Source organism: Colletotrichum phormii (assembly GCF_030913505.1).
Source record: "Colletotrichum phormii strain CBS 102054 chromosome Unknown BDP81scaffold_2, whole genome shotgun sequence".
In the NCBI taxonomy this organism is placed as follows: Eukaryota; Fungi; Ascomycota; class Sordariomycetes; order Glomerellales; family Glomerellaceae; genus Colletotrichum; species Colletotrichum phormii.
The window spans coordinates 3066894-3094893 of NW_026851444.1; the positions used below are offsets into that span (position 1 = coordinate 3066894).

Below are 28000 nucleotides of genomic sequence, written 5' to 3' on the forward strand. Positions count from 1 at the left end.
CATTGTAGGCAGGAGTCGGTCGAAGTAGGTAGTGACGGCCTGGGTGGTTGCCCCACCTTTATCCGGCCGTGATGACTAAGCCAGTTGTCCCACTTCGCCCAGGGCAGGTGCCAGCCAGCCCATGGTACCTGCCTATTACTCCTTATCAGCCTTTGCTGTTCCAACAGTGTTGTTGTTGTTGATGATGATGTTGATGTTGACGTGCTATCGGGCTCGGTGATGTTGAAGTAGTGAGATGTCGCGCTGCTGCCCGACTGCCCTGTCTTGAAGAACTGGAGGAAGTAGACCTGGCCCAGGTCCGGGTTCATCGTTGAAGGGAAACCGGCATAGCCTACCGTTCATGCTAGGCTTTTTGCTGTAGAATTGGCTTTGCAATGGTGTCAGGCGCAATCTCTGAGGTGTAATCCTATCCCATCGGGTGCGGAATAGCTCCATTTTTGCCAAGCCCCAAAATACCCATTATTACCCATTATTACCCCGCATTTAAAGGGGTACTTGACGATACGTCACTTCTCCCTATGCTCTGTTACCTATTATCACCACTATTACTACCATTTTGATTGATGCTGCGATGTCTTCTAGTAATTCTAATACCTCTATTGCTTCTATACGCAGCTGTATAGTAGTTAAGGTCCTTCCAGAAGACCTTACTGCTGCCTGTAATACAGACTGTACGGCCGAGCGCTATAATGCCGCTACGGTCCGGCCCTACGAACCTCTGGCTACTAAGCACGGCCCTCCGGGTTCCTTCTAGCCCTTTAACGTACCGGCCCGGGCCCAAGAGGTACGGGGGCTGCCGGCAAGCCCGCTTGAATTATTCCTCCAATACGTTCCGCAGAGCCTCGTAGAGCAGTAGGCATAATAGACGAATATAGTACCGTTATCTAAAGAGGGCCCTAGGGCTAGACGAGCTAGGATATATGAGTAAAGGAAAACTTCAGCAGACGAGATTTATCTCTTCTTAGGGATCCTATTATATATAGGGATCTATAAGGAACCTAGATTATCAACCTACTGGTCGACCTAGTAGGAAAAGGAGGATCCTATCTACCTATTTACATAGTTCATATCCCGGGACCGTTTTCAACTACTGCTCCGACGACTACGGATATTCGATACTGCGGAATTCCAGCCCGGGCAGTGCGGGCAGCCCAGCCGCAGCCGGGGCCGGGGCCGGGGCCAGGCCCAAGATCAAATGCCAGATGTATATCGGAAGGTTAACTAATAGTTAGCCCATATTCAAGAGACTGGGGATTTCCTTTATATACCCGGTTTAGACCTTATAGTTGACGAGGCTATGGTCCGATTTATAGGTCGATCTCTTGAGACGATAACGATTCCAACGAAACCTACCCCAACTGGCTATAAGATCTGGATCCTTGCCCAGTCTGGCTACTGTATACGGTGGCTGTGGTACGTACATGGGAAGGGCCCATACGCATTAGTCCCCCAGGCACAGCCAGCCCAGCCAGCCTGTTCAACCCAGCCCGCCCGGGGTCGGCTAGGCCAGCCGGGACAGCTGCTGGAAAGCTGGCTCTATTAACACCAACGCAGCAGGTAGTAACTACTCTTGTTTCCCTACTACTAGCTGTAACCTACTACGTATTTCTTAATAACCTCTTTACGTCTATACGTCTCTTTCGTACCCTACGCAATCAACAAGTTAGAGCTTCTGGTACCTGCCGGAAGGATAGTGGGATAGATAAGATCTCAGTTGCCGAGAAAGAGACTGAAGGACGGGGTATCCCCTAGGGGGAAATACACTATATCCCTACTTTAGATGGGGAGGTAAGCTACTAGCCTGCCCAGCCCTGCCCAGCCCAGCTAACTAGGAATTAGGTCAATTAATTCACCTAGAAGGATAATGCCCTCGTACTCTTCCTGTTAACTGTCTTCCAGGACGGCCAGGAACTTATTTATAGCCGCCGCCGCCCAACTAGAGACACTGCTGCTAAAAAGACTGCCCGGCAAGTCTTTGGCCCAGACGTCCGTAAGGACCTTCCAGTCCCTAGGGCAATCGATGAGTATAATCATAAGATGAATGGGGTTAATATGAGTGACCAGATGAGGTCTTACTATCAATATAGCTACCCTATTCGACGAGGAGGCTGGTAGTTAATTACTTGGAATTTCCTGCTGGAAGTGGTAGTTGTGAATAGTTTCTTACTATAGCTTTGGGGTAGCCCTAGGTGGTAAAAGGTGAAGACCTATTATTAAAAGCGGTAGTTGCTTGTAGCCCAGCTTATCTAGCAGTTTGGACCATTAGTAGGGGGGCGGAAGCATTCACGACTTAGACGTGCAACAGATAAAAGGAATACTTCTATTCCATAGGAATACTATAGGAAGGGATCAAGGGGAGCTAACTCACTTTGTTCCTACTGTAGTAATAGGGGGGGCATTAAGGGCCCGACGCTAGACCCTAGGTATAATATCTAGGAATAGCCTTATATAGAAGAAAAGGACGCGGAAGGGCTACTTAGACTACAATGTAGCTCTTTGTATTAAGGGAGACTGCTGGTACTTGTGGCTAACCAAAATCTATAGGTGATAGAGGTACTTTTACTCTATTGGTTAGCTTGATTAATATAGAAGCCCTTATTGGCTCTACCCCGCCCTTGGCAAAAATGGAGCTATTCCGCACCCGATGGGATAGCAGGGAACTTACATGCGAGCTTGGCATAGGGCCCCTTGATATTCCCTGTTGGCTGCTGCTGCCACAAGATCAGGTCGATGTTCTTGAGGTCCATCTCCCACTGCAGATCAATGTTGTCGCCGAGGGTGTAGACGGGGTTATCCCGGAAGTCTCCCGCCGGACCCGGGCCCGATGGCCGGCGGAAGCGGTTCTCTGAGCGCGCGCATGCTGGGAAGACGACGCCGAAAAGCAATACTGCGAGTATGTGCATCGCGAATTTAAGTGGCGATTATCCAGTGATATCCTTGTCGTCTATATCCAAGTGAATAGATTGAATGGAGACTGGGCAATCGAGGAAAGGCGAAGCCATCTCTGCCATGGGTCGCAACGAAGGGGGCACTTTGTGTTTTTGCTCGATTCGATCCTTCCATTGCAAAACGGTTGCCCTGCACCCCACCTCGACTGTGCGCGATGGAGGGATGAGGTTCTCATTTTAAACGTCCTAGCGATGGATCTAGTCAGCGTTGACCTAAACAGTAGTGCCGTTTGGGAGAGTCGAAAGATTGTAGTATTGCGATGCATCAACAGACTCACCAGGCCCAGCCAGTGGCCATGAATCAAGCCTTTTCGCATCACAAAAGAGTGTGGATTGAACACCAAAGGTCATAATAAACAGAAATATGTGACCTTATTGGTCAAGGATGCAAAAAATAACTCCTCGACGGGGAATTGAACCCCGGTCCCCTGCGAATTATTGATGTTTTCAATGACAAGCAGATATCCTCACCACTAGACTATCGGGGATTGGTGGATGTTCTCATCCAGTGATAGTTGGTTGGGAAGTGCGGCCGCAAGCGGCTTTATATACCTCTGATAGAGACTAGTGCCCCATCGCCACTCCTTTTCGCGCCCATACCATATGGATCTCCCAGAGGTCTGTCTGTAAGATGAAAATGATTCCCAATTCTGTCCTTCAAATAATTTGATTGATTAGGCATTCATCACCACGGGCGAATGGCCCGTTGCTTTGCAATAGGTCGCACCATCCCACCCTCAATGCACCGCCGAACCCTACCCCATTCTATCCCATTGACTACCGGATGGCGTCATTACATCCGTCTCTAGTCTTTCTCTAACTTTACTCTATTTCGAGATTATTCATAGGCGGATATAAGGGAAATAAGATCGGATTATTAGATTATTTGCTATTCCCTTCATTAAAGTACGTACCTTGTACTGACGCCATCTAGCAGTTGATGAGATGGGCTGTTCCCCTCAATCGCCCCTCCTGAAGCGACATCTCTCCTTCTCATGTGTATCTCGATACCACTTCGTCGTCAAGACCTTCGTGCAAGATTCGTTCCTGCACGGATACCTCTGTCTCTTCTCGCGATTAAACGAGCACCCCTCGCGAAGGTGTTTGTTGCGGTTGCTAACGCTCGAGAACGTTTTGGTGCATTGCGGCGTCAGACACTGTAGTCTGTCGCCTCGGTTTCGGTGGTCGCGCGGCGTCGAGCGAGATGTCGTCGAACCAGCGGCGCTTCCGATGCTGCTGTGGACGGGGTGAGCGCGACTCAATTGAGGCACACGGAGTGGGCTGCGTCTTACCTGATGCTCGAAGAAGATATGTTCCGCCGAAAGCCAAGCGTGCTGAGGGAAGAGAAGCTACTGGATGGGGTGATGCATGCATCTGATCCGGGCGCTGGTGATTGTACTGTGAAGGGTGGGACAGAAAGCTGGCCAGCAGCTTGGCTGAGTTGAACCGAGATGCCATGCATCACGAGATACTCTGTGATTAAAGCACAGCAGCGGAAATACCCAGAAAGGGTGGCAGTGAAAGTTTCGGTGATCGCGTTTGTCGATCCAGAGTGCAAGCCTGAAGGAATGTCAGCATGCGAGCCTTGAGCAAGGGCGGCGTTACACTTACCGAAGATCAATGCGAGCACTATGGAGAAAGCCACAGAGAAGAGGAGTAGCATCGTGGTAGACGAGAGATCGTCCTCCCAGCCTCCATCAAATGATGATGAAGGGGCCGGCAGTCTGGAGGTAGGTTCTTCAAAGTGTTCCATATGGAGAAAGTCCGCCCACACGAGATCATCGCGTTGGGTCGATGAGCCGGCATAGGAGCTTTGCCCTGACTGTGATCGGCCTGGTATCGTCTGGGCCTGACTACTTGTCACTCCTACATGAGCTTCTTGGTTCTCGAACGCTCTCTGTATAGCCACAAGCCTGCTACCGGGGCTTGATTTTCGTGACGGGATGGACTCCTTGCGCTTCTCAAGTGAAATGAGATTGTGCGCCAGGTCTTGGAAATGCGGCAGGTGTTCTGGGTCAAAATGCGATGGCCCTTGATCTGACGGCGTGTATGCCCACATGCGAAATGCGAGGTCATCGAATAATAGGTGCGATGAGGCTGGCAGAACGGAGCGCCACCGGTCGAGGTCATCGACAAACCTATGTCAATGTTAGCTTTGGCCTGCCTAGATGCAGGACCACATCATGGTGCCTTTTGCAGCCCTTGATGAGCTGAGTTGCGAGAAAATGGCTTACTGTGAAGATAAAGAATCGTTACCTGAAAGCAACGTTAGATACGTGGCATTGGCCACGACCAGTGCGTCGAAAACCTCAACAAGCGACGATGGCGGACTGTCCTGCATCAGACCACGGAACACACCGAGGCCACGATCCCATACTGTGTTGGAATGGGAATATTCTCCAGCCATATCGCGGAGTTCTTTATGTTCCGAGCAGTCACAGGACTGGTGAAGCTGAGAGCACAAGGTATGCATGGAAGAGACCAGGTTTTGTCCTAAGAGTCGCCGGCGGTATCGAGAGCATTTGCGCCGGACGCGTTCTCTAGGAGCGTCATCCGCTCGAGCATGGCGCCGGCTAGTAGGCGCTCTGGACTGGTTGCTATCGTTGCTGCTAGCTAGGTTCGGAACACCGTTCGTCTGGCTCCCGGTGCAGTCTAGGCTGGACGAGACTCGAGGTATCGGGGCGGTGGGGATTGGTTCCATGATACTCAGATCAGCGAAACAGTCGAACGTATCATCCGGAGCGGTTGACCTTGTCATATCCATGAGCCCAAACGAGAGCATGATTTCCATAATCTCCGTGTTCTCATCCGAAACTGCTATAGCGACTGCCTCTCGCAGCCCCTCGGGCAAGGGGCCTTGCAGCAGCATCGTGCGAACAATCTCGGCCTGCCCCCAGAAGACCGCCGCAGAGAAGGGTGTCAAGACTATCTGTTCTGTGCCACCACTCATCTCGTCGTCGGCATAAACACCTAGAAAGTTTGCTCCTTGCTGTAAGAGACTTTCCACTTGCATGACGTGGCCAAGTCGTATGGCGACGTGAAGGGGATCGTTGGTTATGTCTCGTAGGAACGATCCGGACTGGCTTGTGGATTTGTCTCTTGTTCTCGACGCCAGGTCTAGAACATAACGATAGATGTCTAGTCGGCCTCTATCGAGCAAGTCGAGGAGTAAGTCGGGGTTTGTCTCCCACTCGACTTCACCGGTGCGGACAACGGGTTCGCACAGATCGTGCAAGGCAGTAAGGTCGCCAGTAAGAGCAAGCTGGGTGAACTTGGAAGCCAAGGCTTCGAGAAATGCGTCGTCCAATACATCGGGCAGAAGGCCTAGTGAAAAACAGGCGTCGAGGTCGTCCAGACCGGCATCTACGCTTCGTTGGTGCATGTCGTGAAGCTGGCCGATAGACAGTATGCCATTCGATCGGTACACTTCAGTACCAATTCCAGCAAACAGGGCTCGGTCTAGCAGTAGGTCGCGGACGAGTAGACGAAGCTCGACGGTTGTTGGGTGTGATGGTGAGATGGTCTCCAGGTGTTGTAAGTGAGACTTGAGGATTGGATAGTTTTTCAAAAGATCAGGTAGACCAAAAGGCGATGGCATAGCAATGGCAAGTGATTGCAAAAGCGTCAAGCTTTGGTATTCGATCTCTATGCTTTTGGAAAGGCGGTTTTTTGAGATGGTAAAAGCTGGCTGAGATGCCGGAGAAGCGTAGAGAGGCAGATAGACCCCCAAACCAGGCGAAACTGCTTGGAACATCTCCCCGCTGTGAGGATGAAGTGGAAGTCAGCCTGCCTGCTCTCGGGCGTGCGGAAGACGCACTCCAGATGAATAGTAGCAATAGTGCAGATGAAAATAGGACATAGTGGTAGGCCTCATTGAACAGAATTTGCTTTTAGGAACTGATGAGTAGAGCAAAGAAGGCATTCTACCTGTGGAACTTCATAATCCAAATCTTGAGACGAAAGCTCGGCGTACCTTTCGAACACTTCCGTGTAAGCAAAACAAGGTGCATCGTCGATGAAGTCATGGCTTATCGACGGCGCATTCGAGGCTACACTATTGTTGGGCCATGAGAGAGCGGCCGGGTGAGACTTAAGATTCTCATCAATGTCGGCGAGGCGGAGGTTTAGACCCAGAGATGAGAGGGACACCATCGTGACGGCCTAGGACAGCATTGGCGTCAGGCAGGGGAGGCAGAGGTTCAGGAATCGCGTTAAGCTTCTCACGCCAACTCAATGGGTGAGAAAATATCGCATAGTACAACTCGTAGATATGAGGATTGAGGCAAGACGTAAGAGAGTCCCGCCGTGAAGCTGGGAGATTTGGTGTTGATGAAGGGATGCCTGGAAGCGGCCCCGCGGTTGAGGCTGACATGGTGCTCCGGGGGGGTGTGGTGGGTCCCTTGAATTTAGGAATCGGCGGCAGGTCACGCGCGGGGCGCCGTGGAGGTTGTAACTGGGCACAGGACGCTGATTTGGAGTTGCCGGCATGCGTCGGTATGCGCGTCGAGAAACGTGATGCCGTGCAGATACGCTGCTTCAGGGTGTCGATTGCCCCTCATTTGCTGGAAAAGTAGACTGATGTTGATGACATTATCTAGTGTGCCTCGTCCTGGCTGCCTCCATCGCGACATGTTGACGTTTCCGACACCGACGTTAGGAATTGTTGCGCGCTACGAATGCATAGCATGCAGTGATGATGCATTCTAGGCAGACTTCTGCGCTATCATGCATATTTTACAACTCACGGGACAGGTTATTTGGCCAAACAGGAAGCCTTGAAGTGTTCAAACAGACAATGGCGCATCCGGTCTTGAAGACTTCAGATGATGGAGAGCCAGAGGGAAGCTTCATCCTTGAATCCACCGACGCGGGACGACGGTGAGGTGGAGACACCAGATTGGGATCCCGGTGCTTACCTAAGGCAGTCAGGGAAAAGCTGACATAATCGAGGCACTCAGAGAGCAGACCCGTGTGGCTGATTTGAACTGCCTCTCATTGGCCAACGCCGGGTTAATTGAAATGCCCCACGACGCGACTCGACGCGTCTCCCCGGCGCCAGAGTCCGCAGCAATACTCAACTTTCGTCTGCCTTCAACACCAAGCCATCCCAAGACTTCACATATTCCCATGCTCACATAACGCCAACATGTTGCGACACGACTTCAACCGGATCGACCCCAAGAGGCGCAATGTCGTCGACCATCGCAAGAAGCAGTTTGCTTCCCCTGCCTACAAGGAACTTGAATACCCCCATAGACTCAACTTTTATACCGACGCGCCAACGGCCGACATTACTCTCGAGCAGTTCGAACAATGGGCTATTGACCGGTTAAGGAGTGCGTCTACTTGTACTGCCTTTCTCTCTTGCTGCCACTAACAAGATCTTCAACTAGTCCTCGCCGAGTTGGAGGCATGCGCGTTTCGCAACAAATCGCCCCAAGAAGTCGCGAACCACATGAAGCCACTTCTCGACAAGTACCTTCCGCTCGAATCCAACACCTCGAACTCGCCGAAGCTCTTCGCTCAGCGACAAAAAGATCACTACAGCCACTTCATTCTCCGTCTAGCCTTTGCACGAACCGAAGATCTCCGCCGTCGCTTTACTCGCGTGGAGACGATGCTTTTCCGCTTGCGATTCAACAGCGACGATATGAACGAGCGGGCCGCCTTTGTCGGTAGCCTAGACCTTGACTGGTGGGAAGCAGTGACGGATGACGAGAAGCGCGAGTACTCGTCTGAGCTGGCGGCCATGTCGCGCGGCTGGGGCAAGACGGCCTCTACAGAAGACGACACTTGGTTCAAGGTCGACTGGGGCCGGGTGCCGGAACTCGTTGAGCAGCGTAAGGTGTTCTTGAAGGCAGGCAAGGCCTTTGTACCAGGGAGGGAACAGGCTAGCATGGTGAACGGAGAGTTCGTCTCACGGTTGGAGAGACAACTAGAGGTAGGCTCTCAAGATGGCTACGACTCCTGAGCAATACTGACGTTGAGCAGCTCACGGCACGCGCCCTTCCCCGACTCGACGAAGACGATCGTCTAACCCCGATCCTCGATCACCTCTCCAAGAACTTCATCACACCAGACAGCTCATACAGCTCAAACACCGCCGCTCCGCCCGGCGCCGAGATCACCGCCCGCAGCATCGACAACCTCTCACAACACTTCCCCGCCTGCATGTCGCACCTCCACCGCTCACTGCGCCGAGACGCTCACCTCAAGCATTTTGGCCGCTTGCAATACTCTCTTTTCCTCAAGGGCATCGGCCTGAACCTCGAAGAGTGCCTCGTCTTCTGGAGGCAGAGCTTCCGCAACATCACAGACGACACGTTCAACAAGGAGTACCGTTACAACGTGCGCCACGTGTACGGCGACGTCGGCGGCGACTCGAACCGTCGCGGAGGTGGCTACAGCCCGTTCAGCTGTCAGAAGATCTTGACCGAGCACCCGCCCGGCTCGGGCGAGGCCCACGGCTGCCCCTACCGTCACTTCAACTTGGAGAACCTGACCACTCTGATGCAAGGCATGGGTGTGAACGACCGAGCCACATTGCAGGGCGTAAAGGAGGATAAGGAGAAACAAAAGTTCCATATGGCGTGTAATCGGTACGTCCCCCGGCTCCGTTTCATCCCACTACCGTTTTGGCGACCTTTGACTAACATCCCTCCAGCGTTTTCGAGCATTTGCACAAGCAGGAACTCCAAAAGGCAAAGGACGAGGGCGTGTTCACGTCTGCACAACTCGAGACAATTGTCCATCCCAACGAGTACTTTAAGCGCAGCTACCTCCTCAAGAACCTCGACAAGGCGACAGACGTCAAGATGGAGGAGTGAGCGTAGCCTGTGGCTTCGCAGTAATAATAAGCACTCGTGACTCACGACAGAATAGCTCACGGCCAGCCATGGCCAGTGGTTTGAGAGTGCTCTCGAGGGACTTGGCTCAAGCAAGCGCATAGCTAAGCTTTTCTGCCACAAGGCTTGTGTTTGATAAGCTCGCCGACGGAACATACCTGGGGGCGGGAAGCGGCTGCCTGACTAACGAAGCGTGTGGCTTGATGAAAGAGACGTGTTCTACGGCGGTCTGGACCTTTTTGCCAGCAGAGCAGCAGAAAGCTGGAGGGACGGGGAGGGAGGGCGTTGGATAACGGCAGCAAATGTCTCGCGAAATTACCTTATGGCGATAAATCGGCGTTTACTTTTATTTTAATTTTATTGATGAAGGATTGCTTGCTTGGGCAGGGCTGCGAACGCGCGGGCGGGAGGGAAACTTGAGGTTGTGGTTTAGGTTCGTTTCTTGCGGAAAGTGTAGCTCAAGGACAGCAAGAAGAAAAAAAGCCATCCGAAGTATTCCTTGTTCTGAGTGAAAGGCTTGACATTTCCCACGTGTCTTGTATCTCGTTTCATAGTACGGATAGACGTGAAGCAGAAAGGAAGAAAGCCCCCCCCCCCCCCCGCAAAGGTAGCCAATGTTTCCGCCTTGGTCGGAACCGGAGACTGTCGAGACTTGTGAAGGAAGCTCCGTCGGGAACACCCATCGGTCTCGGTCTCGTTCCCGTTCCCTCGTTGGGACCAAGCTTCATTTCTTGGCTTTCTCCCTTCCCCCCATAAAGGGACAATCCTTTCTCTGTCCTCGGCTCGCTCGGTGCCACGACGGGAGTTGGGTTTCACGATCACGATCGGACTACACTAAACTTGCGGACCATACCGTGGTGGATTTGCTAGGGTGAGAAGGGCAGAGAAGGGCAGGGGATGACTAAAAAACGGGACCGTTGGTGTTTGGGTTCTGCCTTTCAACTTTCTTGAACAACGACAAAGAAAAGGTTCTAGACCTCGGCGTCGGATTGTGACAGAAAGAGACATACGGAGACCACCTAGGTCTAGATTCCTAGCCGGCTCCGCGGAGGTTCCCCTTCTACGCTACCAAAACCAGCACTTTGCCTGTCAACCTGCACGGCTACTTGGGAGGGAGCCAGGGAGAGGAAACAAGCCTTTTGCTGCGGGTTGCGAGTTTAACTGGAATAGGCTTCCTGAAGCTGGGTAAGGGTAAGTGTTGAGAAAGGGGGCGTGCGTGTGGTGCGGTCTGCCGGTCTGTCTTTCCGCCCGTCCGTCTACCACCTAATGGAAGCCCCGGATCACGAGATGCGGACTTCGCTCGAGAACCCGTGGCGTCTTGTGACAGATTTATGGTTTCTGTTGCATACGCAGTAGGAGATGTTCGATTTCTTCCGAGGGGAAGGATTTCCCCAACTCTCGATGAAGGCTAAGAGGAGTGTCAAAAGGCGCGGCCCGGGTGCTAAATTCTTTTTCGCACATACGGCTGCGCGCTTGCAGGTCTAACAGTCCGATGTGGACATTTCTCAATTTCCTTCTCGTTGCTCGGAGGCTTCAGGGAGGTGTTTGCGATGATTCTCTCTTGTCTGCGATGGCTGTCTACTGGAACGAGACGTGTGATCACCCGCTTGGACTTTGCTGCCCTTGCCTCGGATCTCCGTCTGGTCAATTGAGAATCGTGAGGCCTCCTCCCTGTAAGTCGGCAAAAATGAGAGAGATCTGATGAGCCCGGTGGATGAGACCAGACTCAGAGTCCGGGCTGGAGCTGGGCGATAGGGCTGCCACGGCCGACGGGTGGTGATATTCTGTCTGGAGACCATTTGATGAGAATTAGACACCTACGGATGCCGTAGGCCATGCTTGACTCTCGGTGACATTCCACTGTAGGTGTCTGATTACTTGGTGCGACCCCAGACACAAGTCCAACGCAGCATCGCAGCATTAAAACACACTTTCTCCTTTGCATGTGGACCGGTCCAGAACGCTGGCCTGGACCTCTGGCCCTGGTCTGGCAATGGAGCGGTCTAGACCACCAGTCTCTCTCTCTCTCTCTCTCTCTCTCTCTCCTCGACCCTCGTCAATCACCCCGGGCTGGCGAACCGTTACACGGGAACAGGAGCTTGTCTGGGCTGGGGAACGAGCTTGCTTGCTGGCTTTCCTGCCAGGGCTGTAACCTCGCTCCTCCGGGGTCCGCAACGTGAAGAAAGTGTTCGGAAACCGGTTACTGTTGTATCTTCTGCCTGTCGAGCCAAGGGGCCCCGGGCCTGGCGTGGAAAGCCGGGTTTTGACGGCGAGGGTAAGCATGATGCTCTAGAGAGGTTCATCCGCCCCCCTTCTGAAGCCGAAAAGATTCCAGACTCCTCATGTTCGCGACGCCGAGGAGGGGGTCTCGAATCCATGGTCGGGCTCATCTTTTTTTTCTTTTCTTCTGATTTCCTTTGCCGATTCTCCACCATAACCTCGACGTGGAGATCGAGCTGAAGCGTGCATTGGCGAATCTCAGTTGAGGCCAGCCAGCCAGCCAGCCAGCCAGCCAGCAGACGAAAAAGAAACAGCCCAAAGGCGGCTCTGCTCTCTTGCTGCTCTGTGCCAACGACGACAGGTCTTGAGGAGTGGGAAATGTGTCGACCGAAATCTAGACCTGGTGGTGTATATCTAGAAGCTATTCACAATGTCGGGGGGACGTGTGTTTTTTGACGGTGGTGCACTATTCTTATTCTGTATGCAATAACCCACAACACGCCTATTCCCCATCCACCATCGTGGGGTGCAGACCAAAAGCATCGTGGCCTTGGTTTCTTCCCCCCCCCCCCCCCTACAGTATTCGTACCAATCTTTTTCGGACTCCGTTTTCTTGGAACCCTATCTTACCTTGGATGGGGACTAGGGCGTGTGCATTTGCAACACAAAAAAAGGGCTGGACTGCACCAGCACAAAAAACCAGGGAAAACGGAGGCCCCCTCCACGAATTGGGGGAACGGTTCACTCATGCACAATGAGGTCAGTCTCACCCCCCGCGGCCAGACCCGTCTCGACCTCTCACTCACCTCACCCACCCGTCTCCCGGATATGGATGATGGGGCCATGGAGAGGGGCCGTACCGTACGTCGTACCCCTTCCGTTCGGTCTGGCCTGGCCCTTTTCTTTCCTCCTCGCTGAACCAACTTATTCAACTTCCGAGGTTGACGTTTGACGGTCGATCAAAACGCTAAGGGGCTGTACACTATGTAATGGCAAGCTGCGTACATTAGTCTCGGACGATGAGGGTAAATGCTCACCACAACCCGGATTTCTTCCCCAGATAGGCTGTACCACACCACGTATGATGACCCCGGAAAAAGAATCAAGGATCTAAGAAAAGCATCAGGGTCCCCTCCGTCCTAAATTCCTAACCCTACAGACGTCTAGAGCCCTTGTTTCTCCGGGCGACGATTTAGGGGAGATGGGGGAGTGTACCGCGTGGCGATAATCCGTACCATCTCAAGATGAAAGACCACCCTGTTCTGAGCAAAACTACGCGATGCGAAGATGCACACACCCGCCCACTTCACATAACTCGTTATGCCATCGGGTATATCCTGCATCGTAAGTTGTCTTGGAATAGTAACGCCCAGTGATGTCGGCTACGCGTCTGTGTGATTCGCCTATGACGCCAGACCGGGACACTGGGTGACGAAATCCCGCGTTTGTTTGGTGTCACTGGTGTGTTAGTGTCTCTCCCGTCTCTCTCCGCCAGTACCCCCAAGTTTATTTGGTGGTTCCCACCCTTGTCCTTTCGGATTAGGGCACGTCAGCGTGCCGGTTGGTTGGTTTGGCACTTCGGAAGGGTGGGAGAGAGAGAGACAGAGATAGAGGAAGTACAGGGATAGGGATCCGAGGTTGGGCGTACGCAGCAGTGCAAGAAGCAGAGACAGCTTTGAGAAGTTGGGAATAGTTGCATCTCGCTGGAAGAAAAGATCATCGCACAAACATTTGAACGCACTGCATAAGTTGTCTCACCCATCTCCTCGGCCATGGCGATATTCAGCGTGGGGTCATGCCCAAGAATGAGTAAGGCATCACGGCTCATTCTTAGCCTTGGGCTTTTCCTGGGCAAACGTCCACAGCATGGGCTTGCTTGGTAAAAGATGCAGTGAAAGATCGACTCTCGAGAAGCAGTCCCCCGAGCCCTTGACAAATCCGTTGCCGTGAACCCGACTGAGTGGGTTGACCTGTCGTCGGGCACCACGCTTGCGCGGCGGCGCCTCCCTAGACAACGCACGACTTGCACTTAGTCCCCAGCCCGCGCGGCCGATTGAGTGTCCAAAGAGTGGAAACGTCACTCTTCAAGAGAGACACCCGACACCAAAACGTGAAGCTATCCGCGTCGCGAGGTCGCCATCTCAGCTCTCCCGTCTCACCCTTCTCATCCGTACTGGCTCGACCACCATGCTGGGTCACGTAGGCACGCCCTGCAAATACCAAAACGCAACTAAACCCCTCGGCCGTCGTCGTACGGTGGTCCCCCTGACGCTGTTAGCCGCGAACCCAAGGGTCCTCTTCCCACCCCTACTCCGTAAAGCACCAGCATTGACGATGACAAGAACGAACGGCGTCACAGGATTCCTGAACCTCACGTTCAAAGTCCGGGCTGCGACGCCGAGGCACCGGGTGGCCGAGGCTGTTCCAGATCGGCGGACTTAAGCTACATAGCAGGGTTTCGGGGAGCCAAGTGGGGTTAGGAATGCGATCGCGAACACGAAAATGTGAATGCCGAGAAAAAAGGATTATGCTACGGACTCGGCCGGCGGTTCGCTCTCTCGTTGGTGACGGGTCGATTGCCGCGTTCGGCAAGTTTAGTCATCGCGCCTTGTTGGGAGGCTTTACTCACCTCAGCGAACCTAAGCCATAAGCCATAAGCCTCGGAGACTCGGAGTTTTCTTGGCAATCGCTTTCACGGACAGATACGGATACGTGATACGTGCAATGAACCATACACTTTGGCCCGAATCCCTGATGATGTTCCAGAAGCCAGTGATCTGCCATGTAGACTAGAGAACGGTAGGGCCACACTCTAAATCACCAGATGAAAGGCGTCTCTTGGCGAGAAGGTGAACGATGCCATTACCGTTTCTGCGCTTGGGTGTGCGTGATATGGGCACCAACGGATGAGAACCCCGGAGCCGATCATCCCCGTCCCGCGCTATCTTTTTCACAGGCTACGGATGGACTTGACATCATTCTTGCGGCGTACCTACGAGATGCCCTGCCCCGCCGGCCGCGCCTAGACTCTAGATCTATGGTGCACCAACTAGACAGAACTGCAACACCTCGTCGTACCGGTGATGGGGCGTGTGTTCTTTTTCCTATCTCGGTGCACTGTGAATTTGGACTTGGCCAAGGCCTGATTCCACATGGTAAGCAATTGGCATTCGCAAGCGCAAGCGTAGCCATACATGACAAGAAAACCCCCTGAAGCGAAGCAGCAAATAAGGAGGGAATAAGGATTCCAAGAAATGCACGACAAAAATCAAACATCAGGGCAGAAAGAACCACGATGCTAGGTAGTATGCCATGCATTCCCATGAGTCGAGATCTGGTATCTACAACATGATGACATGCTCTCCCCCACTCCCACCACCCATTTCGTTATCATCCGGGCACGGCACGACTTCCCCGTGAACTGAACGGTAGCCGATCCCCCCGCCGGTGGGATCAATGATTTGACGGGGGACTACTGGCTACCGTATCCGATGCTATCTGCCGGGGAACGGCAACGGACACGGGGGAAGGAACGGCGAAGCGGTGCCGTGATCTTGACTCGTGCGAGATTTACAAGACGGTGGGTGCGCGACATTCTGACACTGACAGTGCCGATGGCCCGTGGAGTAAAGACCTTGAAGAATTTGCGTGGACAGACAGGTGGGAACCGCGATGTTTTAATTGCGGCAAGTGGAGTCCCGGTGTGGTTCCGAATAGCATCATCGCGGCCAACACCAGGACCGTTCCCTCTGAATCTTATCCTCTTCTCGCTTAACGATTTTTGTTGAAACAGGACGTATCCATCATGATCCATCCACCAGCCCATCAACCCACACGTCAAAGAGTCGAAAGCCCGCGTTCCCAACCCCACAATCGACGAGATTGCAGTTCAACGTCTTCTTGAAATCCTGGAGAAAACATCTTACGATGGAAGATGCATGGCCCCAACATCAGACCACCGAGGCACCCGGAGCGGCAGGCACGAGCTGTCAAATGCCGCACGTGTGCGGCGATCGTTGGAGTTTCCTGGAGATGCTTGGTCTATTCCGTCATGTCCGCTCCGTGGCAGCCGGAGCCGCGGGTTCTCGCGAGTTCTCGCGAGTTCGTCTAGGTGCCCCCCAGACCACTTACGAAGCGGCTTTCGGGGTGTAAAGAACGACCCGTGTGTCATGGTGTTGATGACGATGATGTATTACACCGGACGATTAAATCGTTTCGAGCACATCGTACCAGAAATCCGGAAACGGAACAGATGGTAAGATGAAGATTGCCTTGCTATCTGCCCAGATAGATGCACAGATACAGATGTGTAGATGCGCAGATGCAAAGCCAAGGAATTATGACATGAAGTTGGAAACCGTTGTCCGAATCGAAAGGGGCTGCCGTTACGGCTGGCTGTATTACGGTCGGTATCATGATATCGAAAACGAGAATTTTCAAAATGTTTCTATTCTCATTATTGCATCTTTTCCCATCTTGGACGGTGTAGTGGGTCAATTGAGCCCGTTATTTCGCACAATAAACGGATTAAACTGGCCTGAGCTCCGTCATTGATGCCGTTCATGACATTCTACTCGTCAGGCACAAACGTCACAGATAGGAGGGGTGTGCAAGGGACGTCAGAGAGAGGGGGGGGCGTGTGAACGTATCCAGTCCCGTTTTAGCCGTGGGACTTGCGGGACAGAGACGGAGGCTGGTTGGTCAATGGCTGGCAAACTTGGGACGGCTGCCCGAGCCGAACGGTGACAGATTGATAGCCTGCTTCCCTTCCTTTTCTTTCCGTAGGATGCAATGACGACGACGACGACCACAGCTGGGCCGTATGAGCCGTATGGGATCACTTTCACTTCTTGCAATGCATCTCGTTACTAAGGTAAAATGCAGAGCCACGACGAAACATATCCTCTGCAAGCCACCGTGACAGCTGCAAAGCTACGGTAGCTTCCGTCCGGGGGTTCCGTTCTACCTTCACCTGCACCGTTCGGCCGGCCCCCTTCTCCCTGCCGTAAATCTTCCGTCTCAAGGCCACGTCCGAAGCCACACACAAAAAGGGAACGGCGCAGCACGGCACACGCGAGACCCGGATCTACACTTATGCACCCGGGGGGGGGTTGCCCTTGGTGTTGTTTGTTTGGCAGGCACGCAGGACACTGCAGGACTCACCGGAACAGCCTCGATTTCCTGTATGCAGGCCCTTGCGGGAAAGGATGCAGAGAAAGGAAAGAAAAGCCCGCAGTGGTTTGTTTCTTCACACAGCCTCAATGTCTCCCCGCCCGACTGTACGAATACTCCGTACGGATAGCCCTGCGTGTCTTGGGTTGTTACGTCCAACTCAAAAGAGACGTGGAGAGAGTCGGAGCCCGGGGGATGGGCATGGGGGGGGGGGGGGGGGAGGTCTTACCGGCCTCACTTTTGACATGCAGAAGAACCCAATTGTCTCACGAAAAAGAAAGAAACTCGTGCCCAACAAGCTCACAATCGGGCTAGCACCAAAGACTGGTCCTAGAGAAGGGCATCACCGCCCTCTGCGGCTTGCGATTCCCCTATTATAATCGATAACCGCAAACAAGCTCTTTACCGAGCGTTTACCCTCGTACATACAATCTTCAAATTCAAGCTCAAATATCCGCAAAAGAGTACTCAAAAAGTCTCAGTGAGAACAGGGCTGGTACCGTACTCCGTAGGAGAAGCTATCGGTATCTCAGCTGCTCAGCACCCCCGACTCAGCTGTGGTCTATCAACCCAATTTTCCCCACATGATCCGAACACGCCCGTAATTCGTGCTTTTGTGATGATCATTTCCCTCCTCTACCAGAGTTTGAACGTTGGCTTCGGAAATCTCACCCCCAAGGCCCCAAATATTGATCAGGGGGTTTATTCTGTGCAGACCGTCGCCAGCTTGGCACATATTACAACCTCCAAGGTGAGAAAAGAAGATGGGGGCGCAGAAGGAAACGTGAGAAGTGAGGCTCCGGCAAGTCGGAACAAATTTCATCTGCACGCCTTGCGAAGCTTCCAAGCAACCCCGTATGTACCATACGGGGTTGCCCCAAAATTAGCAACACCAAATGCAAGCCATCGTGTGATAGGTATCCATATAAAGCTCCTCACACAGCACCATCACATCCATTCTGCTTGCTTCGCTGCAGCACAGGCCAGGACCCCGAATAAATCTCGTAAGCTGGGGGCCTGCCAGGCTTCGCTCTTTTAGTGTCGATCATTTCTGCCCATTTATCTCAAACCAGGACAGGATGCCCGTCTCCAGAATTTAGAGCCGAGTCAAGAAACTCTACTCTATTACCACTCTCAATGTGGGGGTGATTGGTCGCATTTCATCTTGGGTGTGCTTTCGTCGTATCATGCCTGCGCAGGTACGACTCGCCGAACCGTGCTTTTCGAGCCCTTTCTCATTTCCAAATGTCACTCAAACCCCACATCACCGCTCTGTCAGCCCTGATTTCCATCGACACCTTTTTGCCTTGTATGAACTGTTGTATCCGTACGAAACTACGGATAATAAGCTGTAACAGTCCCTTGCGCCTTGTATCCAGCCTCCCCCGCCTACCAGATTGAAGAGAGCCCTATCTGCAAAAGAACCACGTTGATCGAGGCGGACGGGAGGGGACTTGGGATATGGTGATGTTCGCCGTGCGCAACATCACCCCCCCCCCCATATTCTCGATCGACGCAATGTTCTCCTTCTGCCAGCTTCCAAGTAATTAGTTCCAGTGATGAGGCCTCCCTCTTTTCAAAAGTTGCCCTCTTTTTGTCCGTTTGCGGACGTTCGTCTGGCGAACAAAGTAGAAACCCATCTCCATGCTCCCACTTCGCGCGCAACCCTACTCCATGTCGAGCTGAGAAGCGTTCCCACAGTCCCAGAGCTAAAGACGACCTTATGAGACGGTGATAATCACACCTTACGGAGCTGACCGTCCTGCCATGACCATCATACATGGAGGTCGATGGTAGGCGGGGCATCTTTTTTCCCCACGAAAGCTGCAACCAAGACCCCTTCTTCGGTACTATAGCCGCATACACGTCGTTATGATAAGAGGCTCTCCTCTATCATAGCCGGCGCCTGTTAAGGACCCAGGCGGTTGAGACGAGCGAGAGATACCGCGCTCGCGCGGCTGAAGCTCAAGGGGGAGGAGGGAGCCACCATCCTGACGCCGGACTTTCGCGAGACGGGCGTGAATGATCTACTACCAATGCCAATGCCACGATACAACACCCTGGTAAATCCCCAAAGTCTGAGCTCCCGTGGACAGGACTATCAAACACCCAGCTCTGAATTTCTCGTGAACCTGTCTCGTCGGAGTGCGTCGCAGCCCCCCAACCCATGCCCGACATGCGCAGTTCATCCACCATTTTTTTCATACCTTTTCCCAGCTCCATCCCGGCGCGAAGTACGCCCGAAAAGAAGAGGAAAGGCCAACCCTGCGTGGTAGATCTCTCGTGTCATGTCCTAACTATGATTCTCGTCGCCTTGTGCCGTGTTCCCTGGCCACCCAATCCCTCCCTTCGCGCCAGCGCCAGCGCCAGCGCGGTTTCTGATACATTTTTACATCCTAAGCGAGGCCGACCTCGATGTCACGGACATGCGCGAGGCCGGCCATGAGAGAGAGAGAGAGAGGGGCTGAGATGGTTGTGATCTGCGTCTGCGCTCATGCGTACGCAGTATGCGAGCGCGGCTGCCATGGCTCCACGGTTCGAACTTGTCTCGTACCACTCTATTCGTACAAGCTGCAGAAAAAGGTGGTGATTGATAGGTTTTTGGTGTTTCTTGCCTGCCTGCTATCCGGTCTCATGCAGAAGGTGGTCTTTGCAGTTTTTCACAGCCACATTCAACTCTACTGTCCCCCATGCATATGTAGGTAAGTCTGGAGTGGTGGTAAGCAACATCAGACCCCCCCTAAGCAGAATAAACCGTTTGCCGTAACGGGATACCCTCCTGCATCAGTGCACACCACCTCCAAGCCCCCCAAAAGCCGTCCCTTCTCAAAGAAGACTCGCAAGGTTCCCGATTCGATGATAATCAGGGACCGAAAATTCTAGAGTCGTCAACTTCCTGTTTTCCGTGCAGATGTGCAGATCGCTTTCCCCCCAAGGTGTTGGATTCGTGAACCAGACACCCAGAGTATTGGTCGCAAAAGATGCACACACACACACACACGCCAGCACGAACCGGACGGTAGGGACCGGACGCGGCTGCACTTCGCCTCTATCCCCCCCCCCCCCCCCCCCCCACTCCCCCAGATGCAAGATGCGGGCAATATTTAGAAACACAGACACGACAAAGACTGGAATGTGGGCCTTGGGGTCTTGAGGTGCAAGTTTCGCTGCAACGTAACGTGACAGTGAGCTGAATATTGAATGGCATCAACAGCGCAATTGCATCATCGGGGGATATGGTTAAGCTGTCTTACCAAGACATGCAATGAGACTCATCTTCGCAGGGTGATGCTCCGTTTGACACATTTGCAAAGTAGACACACATGCAACACAGAGCGACAATGATTTGCCAAATGAACTGTTGAGACGGGTGGCCGCGGAAGCGAGAGACAAGAACTCCAATTCTCAGACAGGAATCCAAGACCTAGCCAAGAGAAAGACACGGATCTAACGAAACAATTCGTCTCAACTTTTGTCTTGTGCTATGTCCGTGTCCCCCCCCCCCCATCTGCCTCTGTCTCTCCGTCGCGGGCCAACAATCTCTCCTTGGATCCGGAATCGACTCCGATCGCTGACACTTGACACAAAGTTAACAGTCAACCCTTCAAGCCCGCTGCCCATCAAGCGCGTGTTTCAGAGGAGACAGAGAGAGGGAGAAATGCTGAATACGGCCGGCGGGCGAGTGGGCGGGCAGGCGGTCAGTTCGGTCTTGCCCGCTAGACGCTTGAAAGCCTTGAGGCCTCATATGTTCCGTTCAACACGGGGCGGGCGAGATCCGCCAAGATTGCGAGGTTAATCGCGAGAGAGATTAGCAGACTATGGAGTACACTGATCCCGGTTTCCCATCAACAACAACAATGACAACAACAAATCCCCCGGAACTTTTCCGATTCTGGTTTTTTTTTGTGTGGCATAATCGGGCCAAGGGTCCAGTGCATTAAATCAAAGCATGTCACAGAGTTTTTGGAGGCTCGGGAATAACAGATCTCAACTGGAAGGCCTTATCTCGCCCGGAGATACGGGTTTACTTACCATGTTGATTAGACAATGATTATTCGCAGTGATGAACATGAGGACCAAGTGTTTGTGAATTGCTTCATTTGATGTTCTTGATTTGTTTCATAAGATTTCTTGTAAAAGAGTCTGGTATCCGCCTGATAAAAAATGCTAGTCCGTTTTTCTTTTCGCCAAATGATGCCCCAAGGGTATTGTAGTATCCTATACAGTTTCCTCCTCAGTACTTTTTCGTGAAAACAATTCCGCTAATGATGCGATCCCAATTCCGCGCCATTCCCTAATCAAAAAAGCCCACACGCCCAAGCCCCGCAAGGACAGACTGCAGAAAAAGCGAAGTGAAAAAAAAATAGTAGCAGACAAAATATTGACTTGCTCCATGCGCGACGACGTCAGAGGCGCCCACCAAGCAGGGACAGAGTCGACTGCGGAGAAGAGTAGTCGTGATTGGGCGGGATGAAAAGTACGCCATCTCGGTAGTGCAGATTTCGTGTCGTCAAAAGATAAATGCCCCTCACGAGAGGACCCCCCCCCCTATGATTCTCCAATGACGTCCGCACCGTCGACTTCGTGTTCCCCCTCCTCTGTGGAATGGATTGGTTTGTGTATTCCCCAAACCTCGCAAAGCGCGCTAAGCTGGTGGTTGCATCTGCAGTCGCGGATAGCAGCAACCAAAGACTCTTTTCCAGGGTTTCGGGGTAGAACCATCATCATGCACGATGATGTCTTTTCCATTCCCCTTTTCCCCTTTGAAGAGAGAAGGGACCCTGGAGTAGAAGCGGTCGATACACCAAGCGCCGGCAATTGAACCGGCGGAGCGAAGCCGAAGGGGAAAGAGAGAGAGAAAAACATGCCGTGGCCTTTTCTCGCTCTTTCCTTTCGGACCCACATGTCCCTTCCTCGTATCCGAGACGAGACGAAAAGGAGTCCGTGCGGGACATATTTCGCTCTCAGGCACCCGAAAAAAAAAAAGAAAAAAAAAAAGAAGAAATGCCTTCCCGAAGAGGAAGAAAAGAGGTAGCCGAGGCAGGCGCAGCGGACTGTGCGGTGGCGTTGAGTGATTGGCCGCAAACAGCGCACAAGAAAAGGTACATGAAACTGTTGCCTGTTCGCCCAGCGTTGCCGAGTCTTCTTTTTTTCTGCGTGGTGGATTGTGGGGTCCATGCTCCAATAGCCGGTTGCGGAAATGCCAAGACCTGATGTCAGCCAATCCCGCGCCCCGAAGGGTGGGAGAGTGGAGACATCGAACTTTGTGCAGCCAATGGGAGAGGCCGGGCTGTGAGATGACTAACCCTGAGACCTTTTGCGGGGAGGAAAGGTGCAGGTGCAGGTGCACTCCATGTGGTCGGAAGAACTGTAGAAGAAAGCCAAGCCAAGACGCGTTGCGTGGAAGAAAAGGCGTTCGAAGAAGTTCATGGCCGGACTCAGCCACTGGTCAGGCGAGTAAGGTATCCATAAACATCGTAGCTGTCAATCAGATCAGATCATGTCAGACCCGGTGGATGATTGACGGCTGTTGGGATGGGGGGCAAGTTCTCGGAAGACACCGTCGGCGCCGACTCGGCTTTAACGACTGCTCCAACTGTGGAAAATGATGTTGAACGACAGACGGCTGAGGAGTGCATGTGCTTGTGCTGTGTTAACATCTTTCTGACGTTGCGTAGCATTGGGGAATGCTGCCGTTGCAGTGTGCCGCCGTTCATGTCCACTGGAGGGCCCGTGTAGGTTGTTTCAACCTCGACGGGGTGACCATGTGACCATGTCGAAGCGAAGTCGAGAAGAATCCAAAGGAGAAGGATCCACTTTTGCCGAATTGCACAATGCGTGCGTTTTGCGGCCTTCTTTTCAATGCAAGTCTTCGGATTCATCGAGTTGATGTTGATGAACGAGACGATTGCTAAAATGGAATCCAAGAGGCAGCCCGGGCTTTGCAGCAGATAGCCGCCGTGCAGTGATCGGCAGCCCGGGCGCCGTAGATCAGGACGTGGAGGGGAAGGACCAAGACGGCCCCGCCGAAAAAGAGTAGAAGGGAAGCAAAAATAAATAAAAAATAAAAAATAAAAAGTGTTCAGACCGCGGAGTTTATTGAGAAACTCAGACGCAGTTTGGAGAATCGCCGACCTGTGGTGCTGATCCTTGGATCCTTTGGTGGAGGAGGAATGAGGTCTCACTCTCAGGGAGACATGGTCAGACATGACTGTGTCTGTTAGTCCCTGGGCGGCTGAGTGAGATCCTGGTCGTGAACCGAGCAGAGCTGTACTCTTGCTGTGGTGCGTGGCGTGAAAGCGTCCTTCTCATGGTGTGCCTCAGTCATGTCGATGAGGTTGGCCTTCGTCGGCTGCTGGAGTAGTGTCCATGGAGAGTGTGAGCTTAGTAGCTGCAGTTGGTTGGAATAAGATGTGCCGGTCCGTCGTATACTGATCCGTCACCCCAAGTACATCCCGAATGGTGCCCCCCATGGGCCACTCATTTGTAACCGACCATCTTGGCGCAGCGTTCACAGTAGTAGAGGTTGTGAGCGATGCGGACCATTCCTGTTGAGCTGGAGTCGTCGGTAGAGGTGGCCTCGACGGACCTCGCGCAGCGCAGGCAGCGGAGGACCTCGACGGAGGCAACGGGCCTGGAGATGGAGTCCATGCTGTGTCTGTAGGATGAGGATGCTGAGGACAGGTCGGAGTCGGAGGATGACGAGGAGCTGTAGTGGATCTTGGAGGGGCGCGAGCTCGAAGGCATGGTGGTGGTGTTGTTGGTGTTACTGTTCTATGGTATCGTAGTAGTAGTTGTTGATGGTCCTGGACTGATAGCGGTGGTGTTGGTTGTCTTTGGTATATTCAAGTCGTTGTAGGTTGAAGTTGGAGTTGTATTGCGAGTGCAAGAGTTGGTAGGGAGAATGAGGTCTTGAGATGTGGGCGTGGGAAGGCTTGATGATATATAATGAAGAGTAACTGTGGGAGGACGAGCAGCGTGGTGTCCAAGGGGGGGGGGGGGGGGTGTGGGCGGCAGCAGGGGTGAGGGGTTAAGAAAAGAAATAAGGAGGGTAAAAGCGAACACCAGGGTGTAATCTGTGAGTCTGGCAGGGTGTGTGTGAAGGCCCCGGGAGAGGAGGGTGTGCGAGAGCTTGTGAGCGTGGGTGTGGGATCGATGGAGAACTGATGGTGATGGCAGGCCCAGCGTAAATAATGCAAGCTTGGAAAATGTGCAAGGCGCGACGGCCTATGGAACTGTCGGCAACAAGCCCAGAGACGGCCAACGGTCGCTCTGTCACACTCCGTTGTCCGACAGAGCCGGACTTGTGCAGTTTGTGCTTGGAGCAGTGGGTGGTGGGTGATGCGGCCCAGCAGGGCAAGGATGTGTGGTGTCCTTTTCGCTCGCTCTCCCAAGAAGTCAGAAGACTGGTCGTTCGAGGAGAGAGAAGGGGGGGGGGGGGGGGGGGGGGGCGTATAACGTCAGGCACAAGACAAGACTGCTGAGAGTGAAGCCAAGCCCCAGCCAAGCCGAGGGTGAGAGACTGGCGAGGCGGTCGATGCCGATTTGGAGACGGTCGATGCCGATTTGGAGACGGCGTAGTGATTACGGAGGGTGTGAGTCCCGTAAGAGGCCTGCGTCAGCGTTTGCTTGGTCGAAGAAGGCTGGGGGTGTGGAGTTAGTTCCATTCGTTACGGATACGGAAGATGCATATGCACTATATGCGACAACAGAAAATAACGAAGTAGAAGGAGAGTCTTACGGAAATATTCGTTCCAACGGGGCGCCGTCTGACGGAGGAGGGGCGTGTGCAGCTGAACGGCAAACGCAAACTGGAGTCCTGGCCAGGGTCGTCGTTCAATTGGGCAGATATCGGGACGCGTTGGCTGCAATATCTGAGTCGTAATAGCTCCCCGTCTCTTCCTTTGGGCAGTGCTGAGGCCGAAATGCGCGGTTTGTATTCGACAAGCCTAGGGTAATGTGACTCTTTTGTTTTTGTTTTTCGCTCTTTGAGGCCTGCCTGGATAGGATGTATTGGTGATTTGAGGCCTGCTCGCTTCGTACAGCGTAAGCGCCGGTACTGAACCCTCGGGGGTTTTTTGGGCGGTGTTGGTTGAATGTGGGTTTTACGATGACCTGTCAATTTGTTCCTTATTGTTGATCAGGTAACAACAGGACAACACAGTCGGGACCGGGCGGTATGACTCTTCCAGCCGGTGGATAGAGTTTTAATGGAAATGAACAACGAACCAGTCGAAGGTAAAAAGTCTGCATCAAAGACTTTTTTTGTGAAAGGGAAGAATAGAGCAGGTGTTTATTTACCGGTGAAGACAAACATTCAAGGGTTTGCGTCTTCCTTCGCGGCACGGAGATGATGGGGATGCCGGCATATTTAACACATCTCGCATGGGTGATAAAAAGATGGAGCACGAAATTCAGGGTCCAAACCAAAGGAGAATTAAAAACAGAAAAAAAGTGATTGATCAGACTTCTAGACCTCCTCTGCTCCATCGTTTCCCGAATGTGCCCTCCCTGAGTGCAACTATTTTCCCATGTTGCGTTGCGCATTTATGGGTCTCGCGTTGGCATGTTTGTGCTTGATCGAAAGAAACATGAATATCCTACCATCGCCGATGCTATCACCCGGGGATCCCTAACTGCCCTCTCCTTCCTAAGCCTCTAAGGCGATACCAAGTAGGGCAGGTCATCAGTCCGAGACGCTGGTAAAGAGGTGGCTTTGATTGCGCATCTCGATTACAGGACGGGTTGTGGAGGGAGGGTGTGGCGGAGAAGCGACATAAAACGGCGGGGGAAGCTATGAACCCGTAGCGCCGAGTGTCAGTAGAGCAACGCGGTGTGTGTGTGTGTGTGTGTGTGTGTGTGTGTGTGTGTGTGTGTGTGGCCGTTCGTCCTTTGGCTTTTCCAAGAGGCTGATCCTGACTGTTTGATGGGCGGTCATGAACATGAAGCCGGCTGTATTACGTGGAAATGTAGGCGTCTCATAGGGCGGCCGCGCGGAGCCCGTGGATTCTGCGCGATGTGGTGGGCGGTACACACAAACACACGCATACGGACACACAGCCATACTTTGTACATACACTTTGACGAACTTGGCCTGAAGCACGGGATGTGGAGGTTGTGAATGGTGGGGGAGAAGGAATAGGAGTTTCTGCTGGAGATTTGGCAAAAGTAGCGCAAGGTTTCATGTTTCGAGATGGATTCTCAATGTCCCTTCGGGGCGTCTTGATGAAAATCTCCGAGCCACCGATGAATACCACCCATCATCAGGCCACCTCAATGTTCAATGGCCGTTTTCAACATAACTCAGCTGTGCTGTCCCAGCTGAATATCAGGGGACCTACGATGAAAAGAGCCAAGTCCCAACGACGGGGGCCACCCCGGATCGACAAAACGGAGCCCCGAACCGTGGAGCGGCGTAGGAACACTACCGTCTCGTTCCTTCTGGAGCCTTCAACAATCCTTTGATCAGAAAACAATCCGCAGTTCGTTACTCACAGGCAGCGGGAAATCCCTCTTCGGTTTGAGATTGATGAATCCGCTCGTGGCAGCCGTCGTACTAATGTTGCATGATCCTCACGGGAAGCCGTTGCAATTCTCCTCTCTCTCCCTTGCGTATGTAATTTACGCCATCACTGCCGTTTCTAACCAAGTGGAGAAAAGGGACTTCCTCAAGGCTCCTCTATCTCTCAACGACACGCCATGGCGCACGGTTTGATGCGTTGCCTTTGCGCCTCTTTTTTTCGTGCTTGGTCTTGGCCCTGGTGATAAGATATAGGCATGGCATGCTTGCTCTGCTGAGAGCGAGCCCGTCGAAAGCGTAGACAGAGGACAGAAGAGGCATCCACTTGGCGGGAACTTCCTCAAACTTAGAGGGGCTTTGGGACGGACGGAGGGCCCGAACCATGCGATTCCGCGTAAGGAATTGCATGTTGTCTCAAACAAAAGCCCAGCAGAGCGCCCTTTATTCGCTTTGCCCCAAGGGTCCTCAAGGCGGCCCCTGCGGCCCTCTCACTCTTAGCTAGTGATCAATATCGGCTGGGTCTATCCCTCGCAGAAAAATGGCTATCCGGACCGGACGCTGCCTTTTTTTTTGCTGCGGTCCAGAGCAAAAGAGAGGCACACAAAAGTTAGTTAGAGCTGCGGTTACTCTCCCTCTCTCTCTCTTCTCGCATGTGCACTCTCTATCCTCTACCTTGCGGCTTCGGATTCATGCTCAACTCCTCCATCCTTGTCAGCCTACGAAGTACCTTACCTCGTGCGCCCCCCCCCCTCTCTTCCCGAAGGCTGTGTATGTCAAAAAAGTGTCAGCCTGAAGTTCGGGGTCCTAGTTGCCCGTTCGAATCCATATCCCGGCGTCCCGGGGGCGCAAGGCCACTCGGCGACCAGCCCAACGCTGAACGGCTTACGGCACCAACGGCAACGGCACCACAACGGAGCCAACGGCCACTCCTAATTGGCGTTCTGGCGTGTCCGTTTTTGGTCGGCGGGATCCGGGGTCGGGAAGAATTTGTTTGGCTTATAGAGGCTGTAAATGTGAGAATTGGGCCTTCCCGACGGAGGTATGGGCGAACAATGCATACTCTAGGAGAACGCGACACCAAATATAGGCAGTATGGAGAATTCTCAGAGATATTGAAGAGTACTCGTATGCTTCCGTGCCCTGTGAAACGTGATGGGCTGAGTGGTTGTTCCAATCAAATTTGCTTTGCTTTGCTTTGAGAGCTATTTTCTGCCCATTTTGTTTGTTTCTGTTACTATTCCTAACCTTTGAGTATCACAAGTAAAGCTTGTGCTATTGAAACTGCAATACTTTGC

At 52.9% G+C, this 28000-nt stretch overlaps 7 protein-coding genes and 1 non-coding gene across 8 annotated transcripts; 2 read left to right on the forward strand and 6 right to left on the reverse strand.

Annotated features, from left to right (window-relative positions):
• Positions 1-2460: 2460 nt before the first annotated feature.
• BDP81DRAFT_416982 (uncharacterized protein) lies at positions 2461-3361 on the reverse strand. Its single transcript, XM_060589583.1, has 3 exons — positions 3227-3361; positions 2666-3134; positions 2461-2556 (listed from the first exon to the last, which is right to left on the reverse strand). The coding sequence occupies exons 2-3, from the start codon at positions 2901-2903 to the stop codon at positions 2528-2530; spliced, it is 267 nt and encodes an 88-aa protein (XP_060451012.1). The 5' UTR covers positions 2904-3134; positions 3227-3361; the 3' UTR covers positions 2461-2527.
• BDP81DRAFT_t59 lies at positions 3347-3436 on the reverse strand. The gene has a single exon. It is a non-coding gene; the product is annotated as a tRNA-Asp (tRNA).
• Positions 3437-3745: 309 nt separating this feature from the next.
• Positions 3746-7264, reverse strand: BDP81DRAFT_416985 (uncharacterized protein). The gene is made up of 6 exons (XM_060589584.1): positions 6922-7264; positions 5183-6709; positions 4560-5086; positions 4241-4508; positions 3851-4184; positions 3746-3827 (listed from the first exon to the last, which is right to left on the reverse strand). Exons 1-5 carry the CDS (start codon positions 7098-7100, stop codon positions 3908-3910), a joined length of 2778 nt encoding a protein of 925 aa, XP_060451013.1. The 5' UTR covers positions 7101-7264; the 3' UTR covers positions 3746-3827; positions 3851-3907.
• Positions 7265-7947: 683 nt separating this feature from the next.
• On the forward strand, positions 7948-9957 carry BDP81DRAFT_91989 (eukaryotic and archaeal DNA primase). The gene is made up of 4 exons (XM_060596493.1): positions 7948-8284; positions 8342-8889; positions 8940-9547; positions 9613-9957. The coding sequence occupies exons 1-4, from the start codon at positions 8095-8097 to the stop codon at positions 9773-9775; spliced, it is 1509 nt and encodes a 502-aa protein (XP_060451014.1). The 5' UTR covers positions 7948-8094; the 3' UTR covers positions 9776-9957.
• Positions 9958-14907: 4950 nt separating this feature from the next.
• On the reverse strand, positions 14908-15644 carry BDP81DRAFT_92027 (uncharacterized protein). Its single transcript, XM_060596494.1, has one exon. It carries the CDS (start codon positions 15335-15337, stop codon positions 14939-14941), a length of 399 nt encoding a protein of 132 aa, XP_060451015.1. The 5' UTR covers positions 15338-15644; the 3' UTR covers positions 14908-14938.
• Positions 15645-21266: 5622 nt separating this feature from the next.
• On the reverse strand, positions 21267-21734 carry BDP81DRAFT_417001 (uncharacterized protein; the record flags this gene model as incomplete). The annotated part of the gene is made up of 1 exon (XM_060589585.1): positions 21267-21734. A coding segment is annotated over exon 1 (188 nt), but the record flags the coding sequence as incomplete, so codon positions are not given.
• Positions 21735-22523: 789 nt separating this feature from the next.
• BDP81DRAFT_92044 (uncharacterized protein) lies at positions 22524-23530 on the reverse strand. The gene has a single exon (XM_060596495.1). It carries the CDS (start codon positions 23392-23394, stop codon positions 22684-22686), a length of 711 nt encoding a protein of 236 aa, XP_060451017.1. The 5' UTR covers positions 23395-23530; the 3' UTR covers positions 22524-22683.
• A 3473-nt stretch (positions 23531-27003) lies between these two features.
• Positions 27004-28000, forward strand: BDP81DRAFT_92059 (uncharacterized protein). Its single transcript, XM_060596496.1, has one exon. It carries the CDS (start codon positions 27356-27358, stop codon positions 27902-27904), a length of 549 nt encoding a protein of 182 aa, XP_060451018.1. The 5' UTR covers positions 27004-27355; the 3' UTR covers positions 27905-28000.

Excerpts from the sequence above, each read along its gene's own strand:
- BDP81DRAFT_92044 (XM_060596495.1), bottom strand. The coding sequence starts at position 23,394 with ATGTCTGACCATGTCTCCCTGAGAGTGAGACCTCATTCCTCCTCCACC.
- BDP81DRAFT_92027 (XM_060596494.1), bottom strand. The coding sequence starts at position 15,337 with ATGGGAATGCATGGCATACTACCTAGCATCGTGGTTCTTTCTGCCCTG.
- BDP81DRAFT_92059 (XM_060596496.1), top strand. The coding sequence starts at position 27,356 with ATGTGCACTCTCTATCCTCTACCTTGCGGCTTCGGATTCATGCTCAAC.
- BDP81DRAFT_416982 (XM_060589583.1), bottom strand. The coding sequence starts at position 2,903 with ATGCACATACTCGCAGTATTGCTTTTCGGCGTCGTCTTCCCAGCATGC. Across the intron at positions 2,557-2,665 it reads GCCCTATGCCAAGCTCGCAT|TACCTCTATCACCTATAGAT; the intron begins GTAAGTTCCCTG and ends ATAGAGTAAAAG.
- BDP81DRAFT_416985 (XM_060589584.1), bottom strand. The coding sequence starts at position 7,100 with ATGGTGTCCCTCTCATCTCTGGGTCTAAACCTCCGCCTCGCCGACATT. Across the intron at positions 6,710-6,921 it reads TACACGGAAGTGTTCGAAAG|CGGGGAGATGTTCCAAGCAG; the intron begins GTACGCCGAGCT and ends TCATCCTCACAG. Across the intron at positions 4,509-4,559 it reads AGTGCTCGCATTGATCTTCG|GCTTGCACTCTGGATCGACA; the intron begins GTAAGTGTAACG and ends ACATTCCTTCAG.
- BDP81DRAFT_91989 (XM_060596493.1), top strand. The coding sequence starts at position 8,095 with ATGTTGCGACACGACTTCAACCGGATCGACCCCAAGAGGCGCAATGTC. Across the intron at positions 8,890-8,939 it reads GGTTGGAGAGACAACTAGAG|CTCACGGCACGCGCCCTTCC; the intron begins GTAGGCTCTCAA and ends GACGTTGAGCAG. Across the intron at positions 9,548-9,612 it reads TTCCATATGGCGTGTAATCG|CGTTTTCGAGCATTTGCACA; the intron begins GTACGTCCCCCG and ends ACATCCCTCCAG.